We start from the raw sequence: 12,111 nt of genomic DNA, 5'->3' as shown, positions 1-12,111 counted from the left end.
GGCTACGAGCAGAAACTTCACTTGCCTTTTTCCCAAAAGGAGTGGGCCGACGATGTCTATTCCCCACGTAGAAAATGGCCAAGGTGAGGAGATGCTCATCAGTAATTCCCCAGGAATATGCTGCACGTTGCTGAACCATTGACATTTTTCACATTTCTTCACAAGTTCAGTTGCATCCTTCTACATAGTTGGCCAAAAGTAGCCTGCCCTAATCGTCTTTCCCACCAGAGATCGAGGTTCGGAATGGTTACCACAAACACCTTCATGTATTTCTCGTAGTACATACGTCACTTCATTGGGGGCCAAACACTTTAGGTATGGCATCAAGAATCCTCTTTTGTAGAGTTCTTCGTTCAAAACAATGAACCTTGCTGCTTGGACTTTGACCTTCTTTGCCTTTGATGAGTCAGATGGGAGTTAGCCGTCTCTGATGTAGGATATGATTGGTTCCATCTAGTTACTTTGTTGTTAGATCGAAAGGGCTTGCAATCTGTCAATACTAGGGGTTGTTTAAACCTCCATGAGCAAGCCTTCTATTGCTTAAGTGTCTTCAGTTGAGGCAAGTCTAGCAATCTCATCAGCAGCAGAGTTTTCTTCCCTTGGGATTAGCTTGAGTTTAACGTTATCAAAATCGTCAATGAGTTGGCTCATTAGTTGTAGATATTTCTTCATTCTTTCCTTATTTGCTTCATATTTGTTAGTTATTTTTCCAACAATCAGTTTGGAATCAAACCTCAATCTCGCATCCTTGACTCCCAAGGCTCTTGCAACCCTTAAGCTGGCAAGGACTGCTTCATACTTTGCCTCATTATTTGTTGCTGGAAACTGGAGCCGAACCTAATATTTAAGGACGTCATTCTTTGGTGATGTCATTATGACACCGACACCTTCGAGTCCTGTTAAAGACGAGCCATCTGAATAAATTGTCAAATATTCTGCTTCTTAATTAGGGTCTAGAAGAGTAAATTCGGCAATGAAATCCATTAAATCTTGTGCCTTGATTGCTGTTCTTGGCTTGTATTCAATGTCGAATTGGCTTAGCTCAACCGCCCACTAGAACATACGACCTGCGGCATCTGGTTTGCTTATTGCTTTTTGGATTGGTTAGTCCATCATAACTACAATGGTATGAGCCTGAAAGTATGGACAAAACTTTCTCGAAGCCACGATTAATGAAAAGGCCATCTTCTCCATGCGTGGATACTTTACTTCGGCACCCTGAAAGGCCTGACTTGTATAATACACTAGCCTTTGTATCTTGGATTCCTCATGGATCAATGCTGAATTGATGGCTGTTTGTGATACAGCTAAGTATAAAAACAAATCTTCTCCTTCTACTGACAAGCTTAGTAATAGAGGCTTGGCCAAATACTCCTTAAGGTTCTGGAAGGTTGCTTCACACTAGTCTGTCCACTGCCTATTTAAGAACTTTAAAGAAGGGAAGACACTTGTTAGTGGCCTTTGAGACAAACCTATTTAATGCTGCTACGCACCTTATCAGTCTTTGCACTTTCTTGACTGTTTTGGGAGATACCATGTCAAGTATGGCTTTGACCTTCTTTGGGTTCACCTCAATTCCTCGTTGAGATACCATGAAGCCTAGGAACTTTCCTAAGGAGACTCCAAAAAGGCACTTCGCAAGGTTGAGCTTCATCTTATACCTTCTCAAAGTATCGAACGCCTCTTAAAGGTCTGCAAGATGGGTTTTAGCTTCCCTGCTTTTCACAAGCATATCGTCTACTTAGACTTCCATATTCCTCCCTATCTGCTTGCTGAACATTTGATTCACCAATCTTTGATAGGTGGCGCCTTTGTTCTTCAGTCCAAATGGCATGACTTTATAGCAATACAAGCCCTGGCTAGTGACGAACGCAATTTTCTCCTGATCTTCTTCCTTCATTAAGATTTGGTTATAACCTAAAAAAGCATCCATGAAGGTCAGTAGCTCATGGCCAACTATTGAACCCAGCAGTTAAAAGCTAGTGACGAACGCAATGTTAGCAAGTCATTTTGGATAGTATACTTCTCTAATGAACCCAGCAGTTAAAAGCTTTTCCACCTCTTCCATGATTGCTTTATTGCGCTCTGGAGCGAATTCTTGTCTTTTTTGTTAGACGAGCTTCTTTGTTGGTTTGACATTAAGACTGTGCTCTATCACTCATCTGTTGATCCCTGGCACGTCCACAAGTCTCCATACAAAGACATCCAAGTTCTTTTTCAAAAACTTCACCAACTCTTCCTTCAAAATTTGTTGAAGTTCCTTTCCTACCTTGGTGGTTTTGGATGGATCTCTTTCTACTAGCACTACATTTTCCGCCTCCTCCATGTGTTTTGATGGTTCTTCTTCTACCATCCAAGTGTGATTTTCTCTAGATGCCAGGACTACTTGGTAACATTCTTGAGCCAAAAGTTGGTCTCCTATGATTTCTCCAGTTCCATGGGGGGTCGGGAATTTCACTTTCAAGCAATATGTGGAAGTTACTACCTTAAGGCGATTAAGGGTCGGTCACCCAAGAATCACATTGTAAGACAAAGGGCAATCGACAATCAAGAAGTCTACCATCCTCGTCACTTGAGCAGGATAGGTCCCTGCTGTAATCTATAATGAAATGATGCCTTTTAGATATACAATCTCCGCTGAAGCTAACTAATGGAGATCCAAAAGGCTTGAGGCGTTTTGGATCCAACTTCATCTGTTGGAAAACCGTCATATACATCATGTCTACCGAGCTCCCATTATCCACCAACACTCTTCGGGTGTTAAACCCCTCAATGGCTAGCATAATGACTAGGGGGTCATCATAGAGCTGCCTGATCCCCTTCACATCTTACTTAGAGAAGTCAATGTTGTCATTCTCAGTGCGACGATGTTTTGCCATTGGGTGGTTGACATGGACGCTATTCACTTGCCTCTGCACCGCCTTCCTCAGGGACTTGTATGATCCTCCAATGACTAGTCTTGTAGTGATCATCCTTATCTCTCCTACAATGGGTTTGAAATTGTCCAGATCTTCCTCTCTTTGGTCGTCAGTGGGTTTCTCTTCTGTTCGCTGGCGAGCTTGATAGTCTTTCTTAACAAACTTTTGGAGCTTCCCCCTTTGGATTGATTTTTCTATCTGTTCTTTCAAATCACTGCATTCGTTTGTAAAATGACCATGGTCCTTATGAAAGGGGCAGTACTTCTTCAGATCTCTTCGCTTTGAGGACGAGCTTAATGGCTTAGGCCATTTCAAGGCAAGGTCGTCCTTTATCTGCATGAGAATCTTGTCTACAGGAATTATCAATGGGGTGAAATTTAGCTTCTTCTTTGATGATGCCTCCAAACTACTTTTGCTAGCCTTAGCTTCTGTAAGACTATCTTTGCGCTCCTTCTTCTTACTTTGGGACTTTGCGCCTTCGTCTTTCTTTCGTTTGCCCGTCAATCCCTTTACTGTCAGCGCGTCTTCCCCATTCATGTATTTTTGCACTTTAAACAGCAGATCTGTCATTGAGGTCGGAGGAGTTTTGCCTAAGGAGAAAACGAGGTCAGGGTTGATCAGCTCGGCTTGGAAGGTCGTCATTATCACCTGCTCGTTAGCCTCATCAATTTCTAGGACTGCCTTGTTGAATCACTTCACATATTCCCTCAAGTCTCTCCTTCCTACTGTTTCACAGTTAGCATATAGGAAGTGGGCCTCTTATGACATTGGCCTCCAATGAAGTGACGGACGAAGGAGTCACTTAGCTAGTTAAAGTTTGCAATGGACGCTATAGGCAGTTTACTGAACCATACCCATGCTGCTCCCATAAGGGTTGCTGGGAATGTCCTGCAAATAACTTCATTTGGGGTCTACTGGAGACTCAAAATTGTATTGAATGCTCCTATGTGGCCCAGAGGGTCCTTAGTGCCATCGTAGACCTCCAGCTGAGATAGACGAAATTTGGGAGGCAAGGGGCACTCCAGGACACTAGCTGTGAAGGGTGAGTTGGTCCTCTTGATCATGCCATCCAGGTTCATCGCTATCTTTCCCTTCATGGCGTTCTTGACCTCGTCCAACTCATTTCTCATGTTTTTCATCATTTGATCATTACCACGAGTTAACTGCGCGGTATGTTCGGAAGTATTCCTTCTGCTATTCTCTGGACTATGGGCCTTGTCATCATTGTCATTGTGATTGCGTCAAGACTACAACATAGTCGGAGTCCCAAGGTGCGCCCTTTGCTTCAATTCTTCATTCTGTTTCATCAATTCTTGCACGTTAGCAGTGAATGCTTGAATTTGTTAGGCCATTACGGTTGGGTTCGTAAGAGGTGATGAAGTGGAAGTGTCCATGTGTTTCAAGGAACTTTGTTGGTAGAGATACGATGATTTGCCTGAGAAAATTACAACTCAGTCGGTCCCTACAGATAGTGTCAAACTAATGAAGCAGAAAACTGTAGCTCGTCAGTATGTTCCTCGTCAGTATAATGGATGACCTGTAAAACTTGTGTTACAAAAAGCACTCAATAGATAAGGGCACCGATTTGGGGCCTGCCAATGACCCTCCAATGCTTAAGTGAGTTTATTCTCTCTGGAAAAACTGTAATTTGTATAGCAGTTGTGTGTTCGTGTCCTTTTACTTGTTTTTCTTGGCTATATATAACCTTAGGCTGAGTTAATTCTCAGTAAATTGTTCTGTTGCAACTAGGTAATCAATGCTTAATAATTGCAATTTAACTCAAACGTTTTTTGTTCGTAACCGGTCCTTAATTCTGCATTATTGGACAATGGTAATGGTTTTGCGCTATTCATTGCTCAGTTATTGATTATTGCCTAGAGTTAATGCACATACGCTTGTCCATACCCTTACTCGTCACTGTCACTGACGATTTGCAAGTAATGGACGACCATTTATATGCTACTCGTCACAAACACATAAATCTCATCGCACTATTATGTATTTTTGTGATTAAAAAAAATAACAATCTCAGAAAAAATGGAAGAGGACTATGAGCATGCAAGTGCAAAAATACTAGAACAAAGGAAGCAGTAGATGTGACAATGGTATGATAACTACGAATGATCTAGTGGTACTTTGTTGAAGTCTGACTAAAGAAAACTTAATAAATGTAGTTTTTATTTATTATTATTTTTTACATTAATTGAATTAAAAGGGTAAGAGCATTTACATTCGCTTTTTTGGAACTATTCTATTTTACCATCTTAATAGCTACTATATCAATTATACCATACCATTTTATAACACATCCAACATTCCAACTTTTATTTATCTCATCTATTCATTAAAATATTAATTTTACCAACTTTTTCTCTCTCCTCCTCTTCATAAAATATAATTAAAAATACCCACCCACAACCATAAAATACAATTTTACAAGTTGCTACAGTGCCATCATAAAAATGATGGCACTGTAGCACAATTGCAAATTTTTTTTTTTGTAATTGCAAGATTTTGCAAGACCGGGTAATAGGGGTTTTGGGACTTTAATACTAAATATTACCGATATATAGCATTTATAAGACCCCATGTGAATGTCCTAACCGGTGAAGCAGAACTCTTATCTTAACATTCTTAAAACAAAAATACGGAGTAATAATAATAATAATAAAATAAATAACCCAATCAAAAAAAAAAACCTCTCATCTTAAGTCATAAACCCTAGGCGGTTGTTTCTAAATCAAAGATCTTCTACTACTACTAGTCTCATATTTTGGAAATCTCTCTATAGCATTGGCATTAGGATGAGGAGTCTAATATCAAGCGCGAGACTGGTGGGCAGGGCGACATGGTGTCAACAGGTGCAGCAGCAGCAGCAGCCAATGATGCGCAGCTACAGCCTGATACCGATGGTGATAGAGCACTCGTCGCGAGGCGAACGCGCCTACGACATCTTCTCCCGTCTCCTCAAGGAACGAATTGTCTGCATCAACGGACCCATCTCCGACGACACTGCCCACGTTGTCGTCGCCCAGCTCCTATTCCTCGAGTCTGAAAACCCCTCCAAACCCATCCACATGTACCTCAACTCCCCCGGCGGCGCCGTCACCGCAGGTACATTCTATTCCACCTTTTCAAATTCCTTTCTAATTCTTACTTACTTCAAAGGATCTAGAGATTCAAGATGTATTTTTGTCAAAACATAACAACTTAAAATTTGAAAAAAACATTTGTGATGCATATGTATTGAGCTTAGTTTCTCTGTTGTACATATTTAAAGACTTGGAAATTGAATTATACAGGTCTTGCAATTTATGATACAATGCAATACATCCGGTCTCCAATCAATACAATTTGTTTGGGGCAAGCTGCTTCGATGGCTTCTCTCCTCTTAGCTGCAGGAGCCAAGGGTGAGAGGCGGGCACTTCCCAATGCCACAATTATGATTCATCAGCCTTCCGGTGGATACAGTGGGCAGGCCAAGGATCTCACAATTCACACGAAGCAGATTGTTCGGGTTTGGGATTCTCTGAATGCACTGTATGTGAAGCACACAGGGCAGTCATTAGAGGTAATTCAGACGAACATGGACAGGGATCATTTCATGACACCAGGTGAGGCCAAGGAGTTTGGGATTATCGATGAGGTTATTGATCAAAGACCGATGGCTTTGGTGACTGATGCTATTGGTGGTAATGAAGGGAAGGACAAAGGTTCGGGTTAGAGTTAGAGTTACAAGAGGGTAAGATTTTAGCAAGAACTCATCTTTTTTTCTTTTTTGGGAAAATTCTAATTAATCCTGCTAGAATCTTTTGATAGTTGTTATCATTTCTGGATTCAACATGATTCTTGCCTTGTTTATGAAGAGTTTTAGGTTTGTCTGCGTAAATTATGATTATTATTTATTTGGTTTCAGTTTAAGTTTAATGAATAATGTCTTTTCAAATGAGCTGTGCTTCTAGACCCTCAAAATTGAAGATGTTAATTATCTTGCAAGTTTTTTGTGTTGGAGCTGTCAATTCCTTTTACTTTTGACAACTATATTAATGCAGTTGTGACTTGTGTCGTAACATATATTTGTATAAACATAAAAGTTAGAATCAGGCAGCGATTGAACATGGTAGTCTCCACAATTTTCAGGCACAATGTGATTCTTTAGAAATTTCTCATTTAAAAGCCCATGAGTGAGTTATTTGTTTGGTAGATGGTTTTAGTGCTTCTACAATGAAACAAAGGGCAGCTTGTGAGCTATATTTGGATGTTATTCTTTTATTTTTATTATGACCCTGCATGGTTCAACTCATTCTTTTCTTGAGTACTTATGATCATAAACGCACGGTACATGGCGTCTTTCTCTCCTTCCCTTTATTCTTTTTTCTTGGTTCGTACTTTTTGGTTATTTGTTCTCCTTGTGTAATATGAAACAACACCCCATTGCCCTTTTTTCTATTTTTCGCTTCTCTAGGTGAGTATTCACTTCTTGTAATTATTTTTTTGTTGTTTGCTTCAAGGAAGTTTCAGCATCTCACTAGTATAACAGAAGTTGGTTAGGGAATGATAGTTATTGTGCTTGTAAATTGACCTAAATGCAAACCTTATTTCAGGAATTCAAAATATGTTTCCATTGATCTTACACGTGGGCTTTCACATAGGTGTAATGGTTGTTAATATTTGTCAAGTTTTCATGCCTCACATGCCTTGGGCAACACACATGCTACAATGGCCAGGACAGAGGTTGCACAAGTCCTAGCTACTGGTAGTTGACACATTGTGCCTATAATTTTATGCTCATATGTAGAATATATATTTCCTTAGCCTAATGACTGATAATGTTCTGATATGTGTCTTAACTTGTGAATTGTCATTAATCTTTGAGCATTGCTTTCATAGGAATATGAAAGTCTGCATCCGTCTCTTATTATCTTAGGTTTGGAAATTGAGTAGATTAAGAAGTTTGAGAAACGTTGCTTGATTCTGAGGCTTGTATTAGGTGTTGATCTGCCATGGTAGGAATTATTACACTGGGGTGTTTAGTATTTACAAACCTCAATAATGATCTTAGAGTGGCATCATAAAAATACTCTTTCTCCAGGTGCAAGTCGAGGATCTCCACATACCATCTTGTTGTGTTCTTCCTTTTTGTTTCCCCTCATTTAGTGCATTTCTGTTTTTCTTTGTGTTGCTGCTTATTTTGGGTTTTTTTTTTTTTTTTTCTTTCTTTCTTTCTTTTTGGTCCTCCATCATTTGCAGGTCATCAAGGTTGTTGTGTAGAATAGTTTTTGGAGGAGAAATATGAAGTGTATACAATATTTATACTATTATATTTCCTTATGGTGTTGATGATGGGATATGGAACAGCCATGAGCCAAGAAGCTCCATGGATGTGCCTGTGGAATAAGGAATGAAGGTGCATTTGGTTTTTGCCTCCTCCTCATAGCCTGCTTACTAAGTCTGTTGATTGGTTTTTTACCCCTCTTTTGAGAGGGTGGATGGTTTATGGTGGGAGATATATATATATATATATATATGTATATATATATGTATAAAGAAGGGAAAATGCTGGGAGATACTAGCATTTGGTGCTTAGAGTTATATTTAGCAAATGCAGTTGATGAATTGTATGATGTGGTAGAGAAAGATTTGGGGTGTTTGCTTTTAGGATATATATATATATATAGCTTCCAAAAATTTCTAGCCCAACCTGTCTTTTCTCTTTAATGAAAAAGGAAGGTTCATGTGGGACGTGCCTCTAGATGAGGGTTCCAAGTATGTTTGATTCTTTTTTTGGAGTTGGTAGTCTTTTGGTACAGTGGTACTCATTAATCCGTCTGGAGACCATGAAGGCAGTCATCAACCTGTATACAGAGTGACAAAGAAAGGGAGCAATTTTAGTGTTTTATTTAGGTTGGGGAAGGGAGGCGAGCCATAATGGGAAAGTTAATTTCTCAATTAGAATATGTATAAGGTGAGCTGGAATTACATTGATTTTTTTTTTTTTTTGGTTAAAATACATTTTACACCCCTTAACTTTAGTGTTGTTGTCATTATGATCCTTTAAAGTATCAAAACTTGCAATTAACCACAAACTTTTGCATTGTTGTCAATTTGACCATCCCATCATGTTTTGTTAACTATATCTAATTGAAGTCATTTGTTTTGAAACATTAAAAAAAAAAAAGGTTTAAACTTGACCGATGAAAATGATAGTATTTTGAAAGTTCATGGGGTTAATTGCAAATTTGGAAACTTGAGGCACCAAAATGGCAACAGTTCAAATGTTCAAAGGATTAATTGCAATTTTTGAAACTTGAAGGAATGAAATGACAACACCACCAGAGTTAGAGGGACTAAAATGTATTTCAGCCTTTACATTTTCTCATGTCAAAAGATCTTGACTTTTCTTTCTTTTTGAATGTTTTAACTTATAGTTGTTGCTTGCTTTGGGAGAACTTTTTAGACATAATTAGGTATTTTAGAAGTGTAACAACAATGTTGGATGCATTAGTTATTGGTGATTCCAAGATAGTACTAGGAACCTCTATTTGTTTTTGAAATGGAGAGGGACCATTCAATGCCAAAGATTTAGCTTTTCAAAAATTTGAAGGTATCCATGATCTCACTTCATTTAACATCAATTATCGGAATGAGATTTTAAATGACATAATGCCATTAACCTGATTAGATTTATGAAAAAAATGAAATTCTTACCATGAAATGAACCCTCTCTATTTCAAAGCAAATGTAGAGGGGATCATGATCTAGTAAATTATTAAAAATCACAGGGTTTTTAAAAATAAATAATTAATTAATTATTTCAGTTCTTTGGTGTGGCAATTTTAGAGTCTCTGCCTTGCTGCTGATAAAAGGTTGTATTAGGTAAAATAGGTATAATCATATGATAATCTCACTACTAATGTATTTTAGTGCTTTCGTTTTTGACGTTATTTGCTTATAACTACAATTGTTATTTCGTATGACCTCTGGATGAAGTTGTAGGTATAAGACCCATTGGACGCATATAACTTAACCCCCCCCCCCCCCCAAAAAAAAAAAAAAAAATTGGTATTTGATATGGCTTTGTTTAAATAAGACTCGGACTAGTTGACAAGATACTTGTCCTTATTGTCTGTGCCTTGAACAAAAACAAATAGTAAGAAATCATACGCATTGGCGATGTTACATTTTCTCATTATAATTCAAAATACCTTTTTATTATTATTATTATTATTGTTTATAGATAATTCGAAAGTTGTGAGAGGCGGTATTTGAACACCAGGAAGTGTGATTACTGGGGCTTTAGGCTTCGTCTATTAATGGTTGGGACAGTATGAACACTGCTTGTTAGTGAGGCATAAATAGGAATAGATGAGTTTGAATTCCTAAGAGTTTGTTTGGATAGAACTTATTTTGTTGAAATTGAAAATTGTAGCAAAATAATTTTTAAATGTATGAATAATGCCGTGGGACCCATTTTTAATGAAAAAGTTGTTAAAAAGTGGAATTTGTGGGTCCATGAACAATGCACGAATGCACTGTAGAAAAGTCAACAAAACCGGCTCAAAAAAAAAAAAAAAAAAAAAAAAAAAAACTGTTGAAAACGCAAAAGCTGAATCCAAACCCAGCCTAAGTTTCAGTTGAAGTCAACCGAAAAGACTAGATGTGCACCACCTGTCAAGCAAGGTTTACAATTCGGGTGCATCCTCATTCACCTTGGGTTGGGATGTCATCATATATATATATATATATATATATATAAGATGAGTTTAAGTTATATCATTTTTAGACGATAGATTTTAAAGAAATCTAATGGTTAGAAAATCATTATAATTTATGTCATCTTTAAAATTAATTGTCATATTAGAGCATCCAAAACAGTGGAGCTATTTTTTTAGCTATTTGGCACCACAAAAGTCACTTTATCTATTTTACCTACTCGTTTTACAAAACATCCCGCAGCAATGGATCTATTTTAGCTCTCAACACAATAAAATAATATAAACATCACAATTAAAATAATTGCAAAAAAAAAAAAAAAAAAAAAAAACACCACAAATCGATCATCTGAAGATTCTGAAAAACAAGCAAACCCAAAACTCCAGCCACCTTCACTGCCACCCACAATCCACAACCACCTCCACTGTCCACAGGCCACAATTAACACAACCCAAATCTATCAAATTTACAACAAAATCATCTCAAAAACCAACCAAAATCACATATAAAAACAACTAAAATTCAACAAACCCACAAATTCAGCAACAAAAAAACCCAAGGACAACCAACAAAAAAAACCCACACCATCGCCACAGCCAACAACAACCGCCTACAATAATGGCTTGGGACAACCCACTACCACCACGAACACAGACCACAAACACAACCCACGAACACAACCCACCACCACCACAAACCCACCTCAACAACCACCACCCACAACTCTGATTTAAAAAATAAAATAAAAAACCACCACCACCACCAGGCTTAAGTCGCTGGCGGTTTGGGACTTGTGTCAACAACGACTTAGGACTTGGGTCGCTAGCAGCTTGGCGGGCAGTGGCTAAGGAGTGGTGAGGAGTTGGAGGAAGAAAGAAATAAAAAAATGAAGGTAGAGAAGAGAAGGGCTGGGTTCAGTGAAGAAGAAATGTGAAGTAGAAAGAAAAAATGGCTGGAGGGAAAAAAAAAAAAAATGAAAGGGAGAAGTGCTGGGTTTGGTTCGGTGAAAAAGAAAGAGTGAATGTGAAAAAGAAAGAGAGAAAAGCTTAATTTAATAAAAGAAGAGAGAGAAACCAATTATTATTTTTTTTTTTTTGCCTTTGAGCTACGGTGCACATCTATCTTTAGATGTGCACTGTAGCTGAGAAGCCAAATTTTTTGGCTATAGCTCCACTGCAGCAGCTCTACTTTTGTGATTAGTGGTACTAAAAATAGCAATATAACTATTTAACACCACTGCTGTGAGTACTCTTAGCTAACCTAATTAATTTGAGTGAATATTATATTATTCTTTTCTACTTTATTTCTCTTTCTTAATTAATTCATCCCTAGCCTTGCACAAGTGCCTATTCTTAATTTTTGAGTTGTAGATTTTCTTCCTCATAGCCTTATATTACTCTGGTATTTACGTATTGATTATTTGATAAGTGAGGTCGTTTGGCAAATGATTATTTGGGTCTAGATTTAGATTTCTTTATTT

The 12,111-nt window shown here is 38.0% G+C and overlaps 1 protein-coding gene across 1 annotated transcript; it reads left to right on the top strand.

Moving 5' to 3' along the window:
* The first annotated feature begins 5,599 nt into the window (after positions 1 to 5,599).
* LOC126717981 (ATP-dependent Clp protease proteolytic subunit 2, mitochondrial-like) lies at positions 5,600 to 6,867 on the top strand. Its single transcript, XM_050419996.1, has 2 exons — positions 5,600 to 6,032; positions 6,221 to 6,867. Exons 1-2 carry the CDS (start codon positions 5,723 to 5,725, stop codon positions 6,640 to 6,642), a joined length of 732 nt encoding a protein of 243 aa, XP_050275953.1. The 5' UTR covers positions 5,600 to 5,722; the 3' UTR covers positions 6,643 to 6,867.
* The last annotated feature ends 5,244 nt before the right edge of the window (positions 6,868 to 12,111 follow it).

This window comes from Quercus robur, chromosome 3 (assembly GCF_932294415.1).
Source record: "Quercus robur chromosome 3, dhQueRobu3.1, whole genome shotgun sequence".
In the NCBI taxonomy this organism is placed as follows: Eukaryota; Viridiplantae; Streptophyta; class Magnoliopsida; order Fagales; family Fagaceae; genus Quercus; species Quercus robur.
This window is presented reverse-complemented; position numbering and strand designations above follow the sequence as displayed.